Source organism: Pistacia vera, unplaced genomic scaffold (assembly GCF_008641045.1).
Source record: "Pistacia vera cultivar Batoury unplaced genomic scaffold, PisVer_v2 Contig400, whole genome shotgun sequence".
Lineage (NCBI taxonomy): Eukaryota > Viridiplantae > Streptophyta > Magnoliopsida > Sapindales > Anacardiaceae > Pistacia > Pistacia vera.
The window spans coordinates 1375114-1395741 of NW_022196225.1; the positions used below are offsets into that span (position 1 = coordinate 1375114).

The 20628-nt window shown below is 34.8% G+C and overlaps 2 protein-coding genes across 3 annotated transcripts; both read left to right on the forward strand.

Moving 5' to 3' along the window:
* Positions 1–1031: 1031 nt before the first annotated feature.
* Positions 1032–4926, forward strand: LOC116141839. The gene is made up of 7 exons (XM_031427310.1): positions 1032–1441; positions 2731–3487; positions 3613–3741; positions 3866–3931; positions 4044–4109; positions 4532–4570; positions 4669–4926. Exons 1-7 carry the CDS (start codon positions 1134–1136, stop codon positions 4924–4926), a joined length of 1623 nt encoding a protein of 540 aa, XP_031283170.1. The 5' UTR covers positions 1032–1133.
* A 581-nt stretch (positions 4927–5507) lies between these two features.
* LOC116141887 (transcription factor bHLH111-like) lies at positions 5508–8845 on the forward strand. 2 transcript variants are annotated; one of them, XM_031427362.1, is made up of 7 exons: positions 5508–5917; positions 6544–7300; positions 7426–7554; positions 7679–7744; positions 7857–7922; positions 8345–8383; positions 8482–8845. In XM_031427362.1, the coding sequence occupies exons 1-7, from the start codon at positions 5610–5612 to the stop codon at positions 8644–8646; spliced, it is 1530 nt and encodes a 509-aa protein (XP_031283222.1). In that variant the 5' UTR covers positions 5508–5609; the 3' UTR covers positions 8647–8845. The 2 variants fall into 2 exon arrangements, with proteins under 2 accessions (XP_031283222.1, XP_031283223.1); XM_031427363.1 differs by having other exon boundaries at positions 7426–7545.
* Positions 8846–20628: the final 11783 nt, after the last annotated feature.

A 20628-nucleotide genomic window follows, 5' to 3' on the forward strand; every position in this document is an offset into this window, starting at 1 on the left:
CTTTGATGTATGTTTTTGTTTATATCCCTCTCAACTCATTTGCACTAAAATGAACAAGTAACCCATTACCCATAAGTTTTAATCACTTGGTAAACTCCTTAAAACTTGCACATAGGATATAAATTTATCAACTCGAAAAATTCCTTTGTATAGATGAACTGACTTATAATTAATCCCTTTGTACAATCCATGCGGCATGTATTAATCATCATAAAGTAATTAAAGATACTCTTGTGAATATTTACATTTAGATATTATACCACATTACGACACGTGATCACTGTCATAAATTCAGAGCAAGATCTCTTCACTTTTTCATTCAACTTTTCAATTTGTCTTAATAATAATCCAGAGTTTCATTTGTGTTTATTTAAATGCTTGGAAACGAATAATCTGCTTTCCATCATAAACAATTATCGACAGGAGGTCGCCATGATATTAAGAAACTAAAGAAAAAAAAAAAATATGAAACCAACAATTAACCAGTCCCATAACACAGAAGTGCACAATTAATAATGTCCAGACAAATGTCATGACTTCTCTTGGTTCAATTCTTTGAGAAATATTTATATTTTAAAAAAATGGGTTGGGAAGAAAAAAAAAAAAATAGAGAAACAAGTTTGGCTGCTATCCGTTGCTACCTTCCTACCTTTGTAATAATTTTAGGAAGACAAATCAAACTTCCATATATTTTCCTTTACTACTCATTAGTACTTGTAATAGCTAGAAAGGGAAGAGCCCAAAGCGAATTTGTATTATAATTTCATTGCAATTTGCAAATGTTTTCTTTTTAAAACATTAACTACCCTAAATATTCTAAGTAGTGGCAGAGTCAGGCCCCTGTCATACTCACAACATTATATATAAACCCTAAAAATATTTGTCCACCTACAATTTCATGGTCACCAAAGCAAAACTCTTGGTGGGACAGTCAGGATTATAATAATTGCCCACGAGCCAAAGTGGAAAACTTCAGGCTGCATATTTAATTGTCCCCCTATAATTCATATAACCTACAAACGTACGTCACCACCAACGGATGAATGGATTTATGAATTATCCTCCTTAAATTCCCCATCTCCCCACCAAAGCCTAAAAGAAAGTGAGAGAGGAAGGCTAATACTGATCATCAAATGGCTAAAGAATGCACTGAGAGCTCTGTTACAACCTCCCCTTCGCCACCGAATTGGTGGGATCTTCATCATGCAACTTCTCTTTCTTCATGGAATAATACCGGCAGCACCCCCTGGCACCAAAAAAATATTAATTCAAACTCCTCTTGTGAGGAGGAAGTTTCCATCTCCACCTCCTTTACTTATGCCTCCAATCAGTCTGGACTTACTGTGGACTCCTCTCACAGACTTGTTCATGAACCTGCGTCTTCCACTGAGTTGATTGGAGAACATACTCCCGATAATCATCTCTGGAGTCATGTATTATCGTAAGTTTAATGTTGAAAAGAATATATAGTGTTAGCCCTTTGCTCTTTTTTCGTTTTATAGTTTTTGTTCTTGCTTTATGTATATATGTTTCAATTATATTGAGTAGAAAGACGAGTCTTTCTTTTGGCAAAGGGAAAAGAAGAGAAATTATATTATCATGGGTAGGTATACAAAGAGAGGAAGGTTCAATAGTTAGGTTTGTCCCTTTTCACTTATATTTCTTAGTTTTTATCTAAGATGTGAACTTCTTTTCTATTCTTATCCTTATAAGTTTATCAATTACTCTGTGGATGGTGTCCGGTTCTTAAACTTAAGACATTTCAGTTTACATCCCGTCTAGTCACAATTCGGAGGGAAACATAAGAGTAATACTACTCAAATCAAATTCCAAATTTCTCATCATGATGTATTGACATTGATATATATTATTTACCACCTCAACTCTCACTTACACATCAAAACCACATAATTATTCATTTTTTAAATGGTATGTTGATTGGCTCTCGTAAAACAACTCATCAACTAGTTCATATTTTTCTTTTCTTTTCTTNGTCTGGACTTACTGTGGACTCCTCTCACAGACTTGTTCATGAACCTGCGTCTTCCACTGAGTTGATTGGAGAACATACTCCCGATAATCATCTCTGGAGTCATGTATTATCGTAAGTTTAATGTTGAAAAGAATATATAGTGTTAGCCCTTTGCTCTTTTTTCGTTTTATAGTTTTTGTTCTTGCTTTATGTATATATGTTTCAATTATATTGAGTAGAAAGACGAGTCTTTCTTTTGGCAAAGGGAAAAGAAGAGAAATTATATTATCATGGGTAGGTATACAAAGAGAGGAAGGTTCAATAGTTAGGTTTGTCCCTTTTCACTTATATTTCTTAGTTTTTATCTAAGATGTGAACTTCTTTTCTATTCTTATCCTTATAAGTTTATCAATTACTCTGTGGATGGTGTCCGGTTCTTAAACTTAAGACATTTCAGTTTACATCCCGTCTAGTCACAATTCGGAGGGAAACATAAGAGTAATACTACTCAAATCAAATTCCAAATTTCTCATCATGATGTATTGACATTGATATATATTATTTACCACCTCAACTCTCACTTACACATCAAAACCACATAATTATTCATTTTTTAAATGGTATGTTGATTGGCTCTCGTAAAACAACTCATCAACTAGTTCATATTTTTCTTTTCTTTTCTTTTCTTTTCTTTTGTAAATGATTGAAGAATTCTTTTCGAGTTTGGAAAATTTAATATTTTGGGTTTAATTTTGCAGAAGTGTTGGAAGCAATGGAGATTTGCACAACAGTCAAGATGTGGGAGCGAACTTACTTGATGCACTGTCGTCAAAGAGTATATCAATTGGGATATTCGAACCTGCCTATGATTACTTGAAGAAAATGGACACCAATTGGGAATTCACAAACTCCTCATCCTTCAACGACTTTGACAAACATTTAAATGGTGGCTTTAGTGAAAGCTCCACTGAAAATGAAAGGTTAAATAAGTTGTCCAACTTGGTGAGCCACTGGTCTATTGCTCCACCAGACCCAGAAATCAATCGCCACTTCGATCCGCAAACATGCAATATATCTTTGAGTTCATCAATGGATCATCAATATAATTCACAGCCTAATTTTTGTCATATGAAACCAAGGTTATTCGCTGATTCTACCCCAAGTGGGACGACAAGAAATTCAGGAATTTTATCATATTATGGTCACCATGATTTGAAGGTGGAAAATGAACATCAAGATTGTGACACACCCACATCTTTTATCGGAAAGTCTTTTAATACAGGTGGCCTTGGAAATAATCATGTTGGCCTCAACAGTACTAATTCAATGGTGGAAGGTGACAACAAATACTACTATGGAATGTCTCATTCTCAGTACTGTACAAACGCCAGAAATTTTGCCGATGCTATAACTCTCAGTAGTCGATTAACCAAGCCATTAATTGATATCCATGTTCCAAAACCCTATTTTAAATCCTTGAATCTATCCGATTGTAAGAAGCGAACTTCTTCTCCGGTACGTTATATTTACTTATTTGTTTTACAATTCTCTTAAATTATTATCCTTTTTTCTAATTATTCTATTGTTTGCGTATGATTCAAGCCCAACATTTATTAATTACTATTCAAATTTACAAGCAGACAACAATGAACGGAAGGGAACGGGGAACTAATGAATGGAAGAAGAAAAGGTCTGAACAAAATTCAGAGGCAGTTTTAAAAAAACCCAAGACTGAGAGTTCTGCATCTTCCTCTTTAAAGGTAAATAAGGTAAAATCATAATAATTGTGTACTTATTAATAAAAAGAAATATTTATGTAATATATAGAAAGAAAGAATAGGGTCATTTTTGTTACTGGATAGAAACTTCGTTAGACTAATTTAATCGGTGCAGGCACCAAAAGTCAAGCTTGGGGACAGGATCACGGCCCTTCAGCAAATAGTGTCACCTTTTGGAAAGGTTAATACAAAGACCACTGAGACTACTTTCTTCTTTATCAACTTTGGGTTTTTCTTTAAATTTTTTTAATATCCTAACTTTTGTTTATTAAATTGATGTGGCTAATTTTCAGACTGACACGGCCTCTGTGCTATACGAAGCCATTATTTATATAAAGTCTTTACAAGAGCAAGTGCAGGTAATACCACTATTCAATTATATGTCTTCTTAAAACATATAGAACAATTAATCTGTACAACCTGCACCACTGCACTATCAATAGAATATATATATATATATATATATATATATATATCTTTGTCATCTTCGATCTTGTTATGGATGTTGCTATTGGTATTCCTGTTCATGGCGCGTATTACCCAAGTAAATGTCAATGATTAGAAGAACATTAATGAATTCTTAATCATTTTTCGTTCAATGAACTAAATGATTAAATATATATTGCAATAATGGTACTTAGCATAATTCTATAATTAAGAAAATAGCTATATAAATCGTTGGCTGTAGCTAACTTGCTATTGGAATTAGATGAATATATAAATGAAGCAATCTCCTTTTAGCATTGTTTTCTAACAGCCATCGCTTTTTACCTTTTCGCAGCTGTTGAGTAATCCCTACATGAAGTCTAATTTACACAAGGTGAGCAAGGTTTTTGACTATTTCTTATTGCATTTCCAGGCCAATATAGAAAAACAAAATTGATATATTGGTATTAATTGTTTTGTGGGTTATTTCAGGATCCATGGGGAGGTTTAGATCGAAAAGAAAAGGGAGATGTGAAGATTGATCTAAGGAGCAGGGGTCTTTGCTTAGTTCCAGTTTCATGTACTCCAAAAGTTTATCATGAGAACACGGGATCAGATTACTGGACACCCGCATATAGAGGATGCTTGTCAGAGTTTCATTTGTGTTTATTTAAATGCTTGGAAACGAATAATCTGCTTTCCATCATAAAAAATTATCGACAGGAGGTCGCCATGATATTAAGAAACTAAAGAAAAAAAAAAAATATGAAACCAACAATTAACCAGTCCCATAACACAGAAGTGCACAATTAATAATGTCCAGACAAATGTCATGACTTCTCTTGGTTCAATTCTTTGAGAAATATTTATATTTTAAAAAAATGGGTTGGGAAGAAAAAAAAAAAAATAGAGAAACAAGTTTGGCTGCTATCCGTTGCTACCTTCCTACCTTTGTAATAATTTTAGGAAGACAAATCAAACTTCCATATATTTTCTTTTACTACTCATTAGTACTTGTAATAGCTAGAAAGGGAAGAGCCCAAAGCGAATTTGTATTATAATTTCATTGCAATTTGCAAATGTTTTCTTTTTAAAACATTAACTACCCTAAATATTCTAAGTAGTGGCAGAGTCAGGCCCCTGTCATACTCACAACATTATATATAAACCCTAAAAATATTTGTCCACCTACAATTTCATGGTCACCAAAGCAAAACTCTTGGTGGGACAGTCAGGATTATAATAATTGCCCACGAGCCAAAGTGGAAAACTTCAGGCTGCATATTTAATTGTCCCCCTATAATTCATATAACCTACAAACGTACGTCACCACCAACGGATGAATGGATTTATGAATTATCCTCCTTAAATTCCCCATCTCCCCACCAAAGCCTAAAAGAAAGTGAGAGAGGAAGGCTAATACTGATCATCAAATGGCTAAAGAATGCACTGAGAGCTCTGTTACAACCTCCCCTTCGCCACCGAATTGGTGGGATCTTCATCATGCAACTTCTCTTTCTTCATGGAATAATACCGGCAGCACCCCCTGGCACCAAAAAAATATTAATTCAAACTCCTCTTGTGAGGAGGAAGTTTCCATCTCCACCTCCTTTACTTATGCCTCCAATCAGTCTGGACTTACTGTGGACTCCTCTCACAGACTTGTTCATGAACCTGCGTCTTCCACTGAGTTGATTGGAGAACATACTCCCGATAATCATCTCTGGAGTCATGTATTATCGTAAGTTTAATGTTGAAAAGAATATATAGTGTTAGCCCTTTGCTCTTTTTTCGTTTTATAGTTTTTGTTCTTGCTTTATGTATATATGTTTCAATTATATTGAGTAGAAAGACGAGTCTTTCTTTTGGCAAAGGGAAAAGAAGAGAAATTATATTATCATGGGTAGGTATACAAAGAGAGGAAGGTTCAATAGTTAGGTTTGTCCCTTTTCACTTATATTTCTTAGTTTTTATCTAAGATGTGAACTTCTTTTCTATTCTTATCCTTATAAGTTTATCAATTACTCTGTGGATGGTGTCCGGTTCTTAAACTTAAGACATTTCAGTTTACATCCCGTCTAGTCACAATTCGGAGGGAAACATAAGAGTAATACTACTCAAATCAAATTCCAAATTTCTCATCATGATGTATTGACATTGATATATATTATTTACCACCTCAACTCTCACTTACACATCAAAACCACATAATTATTCATTTTTTAAATGGTATGTTGATTGGCTCTCGTAAAACAACTCATCAACTAGTTCATATTTTTCTTTTCTTTTCTTTTCTTTTCTTTTGTAAATGATTGAAGAATTCTTTTCGAGTTTGGAAAATTTAATATTTTGGGTTTAATTTTGCAGAAGTGTTGGAAGCAATGGAGATTTGCACAACAGTCAAGATGTGGGAGCGAACTTACTTGATGCACTGTCGTCAAAGAGTATATCAATTGGGATATTCGAACCTGCCTATGATTACTTGAAGAAAATGGACACCAATTGGGAATTCACAAACTCCTCATCCTTCAACGACTTTGACAAACATTTAAATGGTGGCTTTAGTGAAAGCTCCACTGAAAATGAAAGGTTAAATAAGTTGTCCAACTTGGTGAGCCACTGGTCTATTGCTCCACCAGACCCAGAAATCAATCGCCACTTCGATCCGCAAACATGCAATATATCTTTGAGTTCATCAATGGATCATCAATATAATTCACAGCCTAATTTTTGTCATATGAAACCAAGGTTATTCGCTGATTCTACCCCAAGTGGGACGACAAGAAATTCAGGAATTTTATCATATTATGGTCACCATGATTTGAAGGTGGAAAATGAACATCAAGATTGTGACACACCCACATCTTTTATCGGAAAGTCTTTTAATACAGGTGGCCTTGGAAATAATCATGTTGGCCTCAACAGTACTAATTCAATGGTGGAAGGTGACAACAAATACTACTATGGAATGTCTCATTCTCAGTACTGTACAAACGCCAGAAATTTTGCCGATGCTATAACTCTCAGTAGTCGATTAACCAAGCCATTAATTGATATCCATGTTCCAAAACCCTATTTTAAATCCTTGAATCTATCCGATTGTAAGAAGCGAACTTCTTCTCCGGTACGTTATATTTACTTATTTGTTTTACAATTCTCTTAAATTATTATCCTTTTTTCTAATTATTCTATTGTTTGCGTATGATTCAAGCCCAACATTTATTAATTACTATTCAAATTTACAAGCAGACAACAATGAACGGAAGGGAACGGGGAACTAATGAATGGAAGAAGAAAAGGTCTGAACAAAATTCAGAGGCAGTTTTAAAAAAACCCAAGACTGAGAGTTCTGCATCTTCCTCTTTAAAGGTAAATAAGGTAAAATCATAATAATTGTGTACTTATTAATAAAAAGAAATATTTATGTAATATATAGAAAGAAAGAATAGGGTCATTTTTGTTACTGGATAGAAACTTCGTTAGACTAATTTAATCGGTGCAGGCACCAAAAGTCAAGCTTGGGGACAGGATCACGGCCCTTCAGCAAATAGTGTCACCTTTTGGAAAGGTTAATACAAAGACCACTGAGACTACTTTCTTCTTTATCAACTTTGGGTTTTTCTTTAAATTTTTTTAATATCCTAACTTTTGTTTATTAAATTGATGTGGCTAATTTTCAGACTGACACGGCCTCTGTGCTATACGAAGCCATTATTTATATAAAGTCTTTACAAGAGCAAGTGCAGGTAATACCACTATTCAATTATATGTCTTCTTAAAACATATAGAACAATTAATCTGTACAACCTGCACCACTGCACTATCAATAGAATATATATATATATATATATATATATATATATCTTTGTCATCTTCGATCTTGTTATGGATGTTGCTATTGGTATTCCTGTTCATGGCGCGTATTACCCAAGTAAATGTCAATGATTAGAAGAACATTAATGAATTCTTAATCATTTTTCGTTCAATGAACTAAATGATTAAATATATATTGCAATAATGGTACTTAGCATAATTCTATAATTAAGAAAATAGCTATATAAATCGTTGGCTGTAGCTAACTTGCTATTGGAATTAGATGAATATATAAATGAAGCAATCTCCTTTTAGCATTGTTTTCTAACAGCCATCGCTTTTTACCTTTTCGCAGCTGTTGAGTAATCCCTACATGAAGTCTAATTTACACAAGGTGAGCAAGGTTTTTGACTATTTCTTATTGCATTTCCAGGCCAATATAGAAAAACAAAATTGATATATTGGTATTAATTGTTTTGTGGGTTATTTCAGGATCCATGGGGAGGTTTAGATCGAAAAGAAAAGGGAGATGTGAAGATTGATCTAAGGAGCAGGGGTCTTTGCTTAGTTCCAGTTTCATGTACTCCAAAAGTTTATCATGAGAACACGGGATCAGATTACTGGACACCCGCATATAGAGGATGCTTGTATAGATGAAGGAATGAAGCCTATCTTTGCTTTTATTTGAATATTTATAACAAAACATTATTATGTTATAATTGAGTAGCAAACAACAAACATTATTACTCTACCATACGAGCTGCTCTCTATCCCTTGTTATTCATATTAGTGTGTTGTCCAACAATAACTAGTGGATATATTTAAAAATACAGCTTTTGCTGATTTTAATAGTTCATTTTACAGTATTATCTCGTTATTCCACTTTCTATTACACTTTTTCATGCACAGGAAATGATCCTTATTTTAGAAGTTATATACTGTCGCTTTGATTAAAACACATGTGACTAGTTAGCCCCAACACTCTCTTAATATGAGATTTGTTAGTTACCAAAACCAAGAGATCACAAGTAATTAAAGATGAGGAGACATTTTTATAATTTATGTTTCAAAGACGGCTTGATTTATTCTCCTTTTTGATATATATGTTTGTTTTCTACCCTCATTTAGTATGTTATTAATTATTAATTATTTACTTGAGAAAGATTATTATTATAATATTATTATTGCGTCTACGAAGTTTTTTTACTTTTCTACCGAGGTTAATCTATAAAGAGTAAACGCCATTTTCCCACCCAAGGTTTGCCTTAATCACTTTTCACCCAAAAAGTTTCAAAATACCATTTTTCCACCCAATGTTTATATTCTGACTAATTTTCGATCGATTCCAACATCTTTTCAACTCCAAACTACTACCATTCTCTTTCTCAATCATCATTCACCAAAACCACTCAAACCTTGCTCCCACTTACCCCGTTAATCGCCGGCAATCGAGTGATTTGTGAAATGTACAATCGCTCCTCCCAAGTCAGATTTCAACCAATCTCGACCACCAAAATCTAACCTACCACCACCAAATGATTAACCGGCATGTCCTCTTCAAAAGCCCCAACAGCCTAGACTAAGTTTGTTCTCTGTTAGCCGTCGAATTGGAAAATCTATTCTGGGTAGTAAACAAAAAATAAACTTTGGATAGAAAAGTGGTATTTTGAAACTTTTTGGGTGGAAAAGTATCATTAAGGCAAACCTTGGGTGGGAAAAAGCCGTTTACTCATCTATAAATTCCGTTAGTCCACTGTCTCACCAGAGATCATATTCCATTTAAATTATATTAAATGCATCTAAATTGCATGTGAAATGATAGACAAATATATCGATCTGCTGCCAATTGAACATGTTGCATTAATTTATAAGACTAACAAATGTTCACGATAGGCACTCACCTGAGAAGCTATATTGGCTACAAAGTGGACACAATCAGGAGAGAGGGGCAAGGCAACGTTAAATAATTAATTTATATATGAATTATTCATTAGCAATATAGAAAATCATTGTCACAAACCATCGGTTTTATGTTTGTATCTTTTGATACCTTATATATATTTCTTCTTTCCGTTCATCCATCACTACCAAATTTCTATCGATCTATAGTATATATTAGTCTGAATAAACTTCCAGTTAGCTGAAAAGCTAATATACCAGAAACTCCAATCAATATGTATGCGTTGAATTTAATTATATAAAATGTGAACAATATTTTTACTGTTGAAGCGATGGCTTCCTTAAAGTGGTGAGAGAAATTAAATTAAAGGGGAACTACTTACACATACCCAAGGTTTAGAAAAATGACAGGTTGGTACCCAAAAGGTTTCAAGACGACAAACAGATACCTTCTGTTAGTGAAAAGACTAGAATGCCCTTTGAGAAATATCAGTCTATTTTTTTAATTACTTTTAGACCCCTTAAGTTTATTAATTCCATCAAATACCCCTAGAAAAAAAGTTTAAAAATTAACAAAAACACTCCACCCACCCATACTTGCCAGATTCCCGTGGCCACAGCCGGTGGTAGCCGGAATATGTCACAACAGTCTATGCCACCATTGGAAATGGCCGGTAATTCACCGATCTGGCCTTTTCCAGTCAGATCTGGCCGTCGACGGCCGCAACACTCCATCTGACCGTCAACGGCCGCAACACTCCATCTAACCGTCGTTGTCTATCAACGATGGCCAAGATTTGGCCGTCGTTGACAGTCAACGAAGGCCATTTCTTTGGCCGTCAGTTTCTGGCCAGATTTGGCCTTTTCACTTCAGATCTAACCTTTTTCGGCTAGATCCGTGAATTACCAGCTATTTACGGTGGTGGCGTAGACCGTTGTGATAGATTCCGGCTACCACCGGTGGTGGCCACCGGAATCTGTTCCGGCCAAATCTGTGAATTACCAGCTATTTACGGTGGTGGCGTAGACTGTTGTGACAGATTCCAGCTACCACTGGCGGTGGCCGCCGGAATCTAGCAAGTATGGGTGAGTGAGGGTATTTTTGTTAATTTTTAAACTTTTTTCTGGGGGTATTTGATGGAATTAATAAACGTAAGGGGTCTAAAAGTAATTAAAAAAATAGACTAATATTTCTCAAAGGGCATTCTAATCTTTTCACTAATGAAAGGTATCTGTTTGTCGTTTTAAAACCTTTTGAGTATCAATCGTCATCTCGCCAAACCTTGGGTAGGTATAAGTCGTTCGGCCTTAAATTAAATAATAAAAAACGTCATTGTTACATACACGAGGTAGGTAAGGCTTGTCGGACAGCCTCTTTTATTATCATTTTCTTTTTATTTTTCTAAAAGTACATTTTGTTCTCCATAAATAACCTTAATTAAGGACCAAATTTTAATAAAATTTACTGTATTTATAAATGTATGTAATTAATTAGAATAAGTTGAACATCGTACGTCTAATATCTCTCTTTGTGGATTGAGTTTTTGCTAATTCTTCAGACTATGACCAAATTTAATAAATTTCACTGTATTTTATTTATGAATGAATGGACAAATTCATGCATATAATTTCTACATATCCTTGATGATTAAGGCTGCTTTTTTTTTTTTTTTTTTTTCGCTCGTGATATAATTGTGGTGTTTTCATGTTCAATGTTAATTAATTTGTCGATGAAATATTAAAAAATTTCGGGTGCGTTTGGTTCATTATTTTGGATAAGATTTTGGAAATAATAATGAATAGTTGAGTAGGGTTATGATTACGAGAATAAAATTTGCAGCATATGTGTTTGATAGAGTATTTTGACCTTGATATTTGTGTTGAATATTTGATTGATATATTATTTTATAAATGATTTATTAATATAATATTTTGTTGCATTTTGTTAAAATAATGTATTATTATATATATATAACTTATCTAGTTACATTTTAATAATATTAAACATTTTAATCGTAATTTTGTCACCCGTAAATATTAAAAAACAAAAACCCATATTAATTTCAAGTACTAATCCAACTGTTTAAAACACATCACATTAATACATATATGACAAAAGTACTAATTATCAACCCCTACAATCATTCTTACACATTTACTCCATTAACAACTACGACATGGTCCACTCTGCTGCCCACAGTACATTCGTTATGTTATCCCGTACAGTTGTCATGTTGTCTATAATACCTTATTGTGGTTGACTCGGTCCTTCTCCATTTTGGCCATATTCTGTCCCGTTTTGATGATCACAATATACTTGCTCATTACCCGTACTATTATTGGTTTGTTCGAAGATACAGTCGTCTATATTATACATTCTGATAAAATTATGAAGTACACAACATGCCATAACAATCTTCCCTTGTTTGTCCAACAGGTGGTTGCAAACTGAGGAAAATAAAAGCCAACGGTAAAAAAAAAAAAAAAAAGTCAAAAAAGCTGTCAGAAAAAATATTATGAAGATTGGATTGTGCAAATAATAAACCAAACATTATTTAAAAAATCTGGTCCAGAATATGGAAAATAATACTGAACCAAACGCAGCCGAACAATATTGGGGTAGTGTACTAATTCTAGGAAACGAGTGGTGTTGTCCAGCATTCAACAAGCAATTATCATGTCGTACTTACTATGGTGGCATCTGATACTGCTGGCCATTTCATCTAATTTATTAGAAAACACTTTAAACATTCTGCTATTCCTCTTTTGTTGTGTGTGCGGTTGGACTGCCTTGTAAAACGCGTCGGAGGAGGGGGTTGCTTGATCCGATGGGTTGAGCACGTTACCTTGGCACAACGAACATAACTCGCGACGGAATGGTTTCTTTTTCCTATTTTTGCAATGTCTTAACAGAATAATAATTGAGATAAGGTTTACTTCAAGGGAAACTACCTCAATAAGCCAAAGCTTTATTGAATAAAAATCATAAACCCCACTACAACCTAGAACACTTATTTATGCTAGCTTCTCCTTTTCCATGTAGAAATAGGAGTTGGGTAAATTACTTAGTTGACCCTAACTGAATTAAAAAGCAATTTAAGTAAAACTGGAAAAATAAATTGGATAGCAATCCTTCCATACTCGGACTGCCTTATCCTTATTCCTATAGGCAAAACATCAAAACAAAAAATCCTAATACTTAGAGTCCTAACATCCCTCCACCTTTAAATTTTTCCCCCTCAAGGGAAACTTCAAGAAATCACCTCTGTAGAACCTCCAAATTCTCCCAAATAGCATCTATTGGAGATAATCCTTTCCAATGCACCAAAACCTCCCGCTGCTATTTCTAGACTTGGTTGTCTAGAACTGCCTGAGGTTCGGCCATCGCTGCATCTTCTACCTCTAGAGCCACCTAAAATTCATTTTGAACAATAGTCTCTGAGCCCAATTATTTCTTTAGTTGGGAGACATGAAAGACTGGATGAATCTTGGATCCCTCTGGTAATCGAAGATTATAAGCCACCTCCCTAATCTTTTGAATTATTTCATAGGGCCCATAGTATCATGGTGACAACTTGATACCATGTTAGAATTTGAGGTGGGCCTTACTTCTCAGTCAATAAAGCTTTGTTGAATAAGAGAATTATCCTCTCTTTGTTGAATGAGAGGATTACCCCCTATTATAAACTAGTAGTCTTAGCGTGCCTAGTCGGTGTGGGACTCCGACACTCCCTCTCACAGTCAAGCTAGTAGGCTTAGCGTACCTAGTCGGTGTGGGACTTTGGGTCATGTCTGTTGATGGAGGTAGTTGCTAGCTCTAACTCCTCACCCACTGGTCAAGCACCCAGCTCAATTGGGCCTAGCTCTGATATCATGATAAAATTTGAGGTGGGTCTAACTCTTCACCCAATAAGGCTTTGTTGAATGGGAGGATTACCCCTCTTATAAACCAATAGGCTTGAGCATGTCTAGTTGACATGGGTCCAATAGTTCTTTTCAAGGTCATCAAAACTTATTGATATGACTGTGGCAAAATCCCCTACTTCAAAGCTTCTATCTATTCGTCCTCCATCATAAAAAAAATTCAGCCGATCTTGAGTTGCTTGTAATTAATCCCAGAGTTGAGAGAGCATTTGATCTTGATCCTTGGCTTCTTTTTCCATTGATTCCACTTGGGTTGTTCTTGGCACGTATGACAAAAGGGTGGGAGGTGCTTGTCCATAACTACCTCACAAGGTGTCTTTCGAGTTATTGAATGCACACTTGTATTATAGCAATATTTTGTCCAAGGAATCCAATGAACACACTCCATAGGTTTATAGTTAGTGAAACACCTAAGGTACATTTCCAATGTGTACTTTACTACCTCAATTTGACCATATGTCTATGGGTGGTATGCTGACGAAAAATTGAAGGATGTTTCTTGCAATTGGAACAATTCTTTTCAAAAGGAGCTTGTGAAAACTGGATATCTGTCACGCACGATAGATTTGGGCATTCCATGTAATTTAAATATGTTCTCGAAAAATACCTAAGCAATGGAAGTCGAAGTATAAGGATAGTTGATAGGCATGAAATGGCTCAATTTGGTCAGCTTATCTACAACCACAAATATGGTGGTCTTACCATGTGAGTTTGGTAAGCCTTCAATGAAATCTATTGAAATATTTGTGCACACCTCCCTCGAAATTGGCAGTGGCTGGAGGAGGCTGGCCAGTCTCATATTTCCCCCTTTGTGCCTTTGGCATGTATCACACTCTCTATTATATATATTGCTTAATATCTTCCTCATTTTACTCCAATAAAAAACAGCCATGATTCGTTGTAATGTCTTATGAAACCCCTCGTGAGTGCTTTAATGCATCTCTTTTACTATAATCGGAATCAAGGGAGAATCATCTACCAAGTAAATTATATCTTTAAACCACAATATTCCCCCCTTATAAGACCATGGTCCCAATGCCTCACCTTGTTGGATGTGTTGCCCCAACTCTTACAGCTTTTGGTTGTTTCACACTTCCTCCTTGATAGTATCCAGCCAACTTGGATAGTTACCGCTAACAACTCTCCCCTTCCTTCCTACGAGACAGTGCATCAGCCACCACATTCTGATTTCCTAACCTATACTCAATGGTGAAATTATATCCAATGAGCTTTAACAGCCACTTTTGTTGGGCAGGTGTGGCAATTTTCTATTCCTATAAATATTTGAGGCTTATATGGTCGGTTTAAACCAAAAATTTACACCCAAGAATGTAATGTCTCCATTTTTGTATAGCCAAGACCAAAGCTAGCATCTCATTTTCATAAGTGGATAGAAACAAGTTCCCTTTAGGGCCTACCTAAGAATGCAAATTTTTTTTTTTTTTCATCAAAACCCTTCCACTTTCCGTCTTCAAAGCATCACATTCTATGATAAAGATTTTGGAAATATTTGACAAAGCAAGGACATAAATTTTCCTAAGATCTACTACGACTTTCTCATGGCTGATGATGTGCCTCAAATACTTCACCTCTGTTTGTTTAAAACTACATTTTTCTTTTTTCACATATAGTTGTTGTGAGCATAGGATGGATAAGGCAATCTTAAGATGCTCCAAATGGTCCTCCCAATGTTTGCTAAATATTAATATGTCATCAAAAAACACCAATATAAACTTATGGAGGTAATCTTGGAAAATAGAGTTCATTAGAGATTGAAAGCTAGATGGGGCATTTGTCAATCCGAAACGCATTACCAAAAATTCATAATGCCCCTAATGAGTGCAAAAAGTCATCTTCTCTATGTCCTCAAGCCGCATATGGATTTAGTGGTAACCGGACCTTAGGTCCAATTTCGTAAAGAATTTTCCCCTATGTGCAATTCGTCCAACAATTCATTAATGAAACTTATCCTTTACCGTTAACTGACTAAGAGCCCTATAATCCACACATAATTGCCATGAGCCATCATGCTTCTTGACAATTAAAAGGGGTAATGAATACAAACTATGGCTCGACCTTATCACTCTTGACCTCAACAAGTCCTTGACTATTTTTTCAACTTTTGTATTTTGCTAATGCGGGTATCAGTATGTTCGTATAGAGACAGACCATTTCGACCTTTACCCGAATCTTGTGGTCCTGAGGTCTCAGTGGAAGAAGTTCCCATGGCTCTTGGAACACATTTTCAAATTCCTGTAGAATTTGGTTTAGTCTTCTGTTAATTTCTTCCTTGGTTATCTGTTTGTCCTTCTCGCCTAAATCATGTAATGATAAGGAGTTGATTTGTAGCACAAGCCCCTCCCCACTTTTATGTAACTCTTTGTCAAACTTCCCTGCATCCACTATATCCGTTTCAAGCGTCTTCTTCCCCTCCACTACCACTTGTTTGCCATCCACCACAAATGACATGTGCAACTTCTAAAAATATCACATAATAGGCCCCAACATTGATAATTGTTGTGCTCCCAAAACTACGTCATATCCCTTGAAAGGAAGCAAATATAGATATAATGTAATGGGAATTCCCTGCAACATCATGCAAACTCCTCGACACAATCCTGAACTAGCTAGTTTCTCTCCATTAGCAACTACTACTTCGAACCTCCCCTTACAACTCGTCAAAAACCCTAATTTTTGTGCAGTTTTGTTACTAAAAAAATTATGGGTACTACCTGAGTCAATTAAGAACGCTACCACTTGCCTTCCCATTTTTCCTCAAACACGCATGGTTTGAGGAGTCTGTGTTCCTGCCAGTGCATGTATGGATATCTCTACTACTTCTTCCTCATTCGGAAGGCAAGACTCAATCACTGTTGTCTCCACCTCTTATTCGTCAGACCAAGATCCCTCAATGAGAAATAATTTCTTACAGCGATGACCCAATCCAAATTTCTCATTACAATTGAAGCACAACCCCTTAGATCGTCATTCAGCTAACTTAGACTGAGTCAACCTTTTCACTAGCAAGTTGTTGCCACCTCCCGTGTTCAGATTTGCTTTTCTTATTTCCAGCGAAACTGTCCTCTTTGTTGCTGGGTTGCGTGCTTCATAGAGTTGAACAAGACCTATCACAATTGTCAATGTCTTTGACTTTGTAGCTTGTACTACATCTTAATACTTTCTTTAAGACCACTCAATAAAACACCTCACTTGTTGTTTCCCAGTTAGCTATCCCGCCCGAATTAGCAAGCCTTTTTTTTGAAATATGAACACTTTTTGGTAATTGATAAAGAAAAGGCAAGCAAGATAAAAAGGCAAACAAGAAGAAAAAAGAATTTAAGTTTTAGGCACATTTCTAGTTTAGGAATTTGTAATTAAGAATAATTGTTTTCCTTTTCTATTGTGAGATGTATTAGGAAAGAAGAATTGGTTTATAACTTTATTTAAGTTAAAATAGGAGCATAATTTAAATTAAAGGAGTTGTATTAGGAAAAGGAATATATGAATCTTAGTAAATAATAATGTCCTATTTTACCTATAAATAAGGAAGTTAGAACCAATTCAAGGTTATGAGAGAGGGAATAAAAGAAAGAGAGAGTGTGAGGATACACGGGGTTTTGATGTAAGGGTAATACGGGTGTCGAGTAAATACCAAGGAGTATTAAACACCATATGAACGGGATGTCCGCACATGGTATTAGAGCAGATTCAGATTTCCAACATGGTATCAAAGCAAATTCTCATTTTTCAACATGGTATCAGAGCTTATTTTCTTAAGGGACCTACGGTAGAAGGGGCCTAAGGAAGATGAAGCAAAAATTACAGGGTGATGGTCTGCAAGAATGTCGAGGACAAGATCGACGAAAGAAATCCATCAAGACTCCAAACTAAGGGTGGAGAGAAGAAGCCAACACCAAGATGGTAGGCTGAAGAAAAAGAAGAAGCCAACACTAAGGGTGGTAAGCTGAAGAAAAAGAAGAAGCCAACACTAAAGGGTAGTAGACTAAAGAAGAAGAAGCTGACACTAAGGGTGGTAGGCTGAAGTTGTAGAAGAAAAGAGGAGCAAGAGGAGTAAGAGAATGAAGAACAAGTTAGAATGTGAACACTTTTTGGCAATTGATGAAGAAAAGGCAAGTAAGAAGAAATGACAAACAAGAAGAAAAAAGAATTTAATTTTTTGGCAAATTTCTAGTTTAGGAATTTGTAATTAAGAATAATTGTTTTCCTTTTCTATTGTGAGATGTATTAGGAAAGAAGAATTGGTTTAAGACTTTTTAAAGTTAAAATAGGAGAATAATTTAAATTAAAGGAGTTATATTAGGAAAAGAAATATATGAATCCCAGTAAAATAATGATGTCCTATTTTACCTATAAATAGGGGAGTTAGAACCAATTCAAAATTATGAGAGAGAGAATAGGAGAAAGAGAGAATGTGAGGATACAAGGGGTTTTGATGTAAGGGTACTACGAGTATCTAGTAAATACCAAAAGGTATTAAATACCATAGGAACGGGATATCCACCTAAGTAAAGAGCTGATTCTAATTTTCAACATGTTCAAATTGAGTCTGATAATCCTTTATTGATCCCCTTTTTCGGAGTTTGATTAAATCTCTGAAGAAACCTTGGTATTGAGTTAGACCATACCTTGAATACAGACCCTCTTTGAAAGCTTTCCATGACACAATTTCTTGCTCCTCTTTCAACAATTGATACAATAACTGAGCATCTCCTTCCAATTTGACCCCTAGACGATGGGAAAAAAAAGGCTCTCCTCTCAGTTTGATGGAAATAAAAAAGCTTATCAACCTTGCAAACCCACTTATCGGGTTCTCTGTTCCATTAAACTTTGGAAAACCAGTTTACCATATTTGGAAGATAGGTGTTTGATCTGTTATTGACTGATGTACTAGTAGAATTAACCCCACCATTAGACCGCCGCCTGCCCCTTCTTTGTAAGTTGTTCGACGCCCCTTCAATTCTTGGCAATACGATCCAACATGGTATTCATAGCGGCAAACAATTCCTGCATAGAATCCATTATCTCTTGGAAACTTATTTATACCAGCTTCTCCTTTTCCATGTTGAAATAGAAGTGGGGTAAATTACTTAGTTGACCCTAACTGAATAAAAGCAATTTAAGTAAAACTGGAAAAATAAAATGGACAGAAATCTTTCCATACTCGGATTGCTCGTCTTATTCCTAAAGGCAAAACATCAAAACAAAAATCTAATACTTAGGAGTATTAACATCTTTTCTTCTATTTTCATTTTCATTTTCTTGGAAACGAAAATTTTACCACTGTTTATAAAGATAAACATTTCATAGTTAAATCATAAATGAGTTAGTTAATGAAATTAGGTCATGTATTGAGTCTTGGATGTATTTCTAGTTTTTGTAAAATGTTGTAAATATTTATGGAATTCAGATTCAAATCGGGTATCGTGGTGTTAGGTCAATTTGGCATTGTTGATAATCTAATGGTTCATAAAGATTAATAAATTTTATTTGAGTTTGTAATGTAGTGGTGCCTTCATTCTATTTATATATTTTCGGTAAGAACGTTAGTTTATTGTTTGTATGGGAGAATTATTACTTTATATCAATTACTAATAGTATGGGATTATCGACCTAAACCTTAGAGAACAATTGTTCTTAGTTGGTGACCCTTACATTATAATCGAAGAGTCCTTCGAATTTTTAAATTCCAATCATAGCCCTTAAAGCCTTAATCTCTAATCATGAATTTGATAAAATATAGCAAAAATATTTTAATTTTGCAAATAATTTGATTTAATCTTTTTAATTGTGTGTATTCACTATGTCTGCTACAATGAAAATAAAATAATAACATGAATGAAAAAGGTTAATTGTAATACAAACCATAAATATATATTATACTTAAAATTGACAAAGATACTTATGTAAAAGTACTAGTTTTCAGATATTTAAAATTTGTAAAAACAAATACTTAATACATGTGAGATTGAGAAACAGAGATCGAAAGAGTTCTGGAATATTCAGAACTTATGTATCTTATTGATTTTTCAGTTAATACAATGCTGAAACTATGACTGACTTTATATACAGAGAAGAGAGTCAACTCAGCTTAATGACAAAGAGTAAAGTATGCTTTACAAACGACGTCGTTTACTTATTCATTTACCTGCAGTTTTACAAAACTGCCCTCCTTACATTCTGGCTATTATTCCTCCGCAAACTGGACTATGGTTGCTGGATTTTCTTCAAGACTTTGATTTGTTGTCTTCAGACATTTCCTCCATATGCAGATTGGCTTTGGCTTTTTGACTACATAAGCTAATACCACACCATTATTCTAAAAGAAAAACTTTAAACCACCACATAATGTTTCTGCAATGCTTTTGCACTTTCACCAATATAGCAGCTAATTCCTACCAACATTCATGCCACACCATTATTCTAAACGAAAAACTTTAAACTACCACATAATGTTTCTGCAATGCTTCTACACTTTCACAAAAATAACAGCTAATTCCTACCAACATTCATGCCATACTGAAATCATACCATACTGGAAGCTATCTCAACAATGCTACCAACATTCTTACCATACTGGAAGCTATTCCAACAATACCTTATACGTAGCATTCATACCATACCACACATTACTTCTGCAGTATGCACCACATTGTACCTCAACATAGAACACTAATAGCATATACTGAGCATTCATATAACACCATAACACAACATCCTTTCATAGTTCATTAGCAGCTAAATCTGTATGCCATATTAACATATTTTTAACACAACACCTTACCATATCTGTTACCA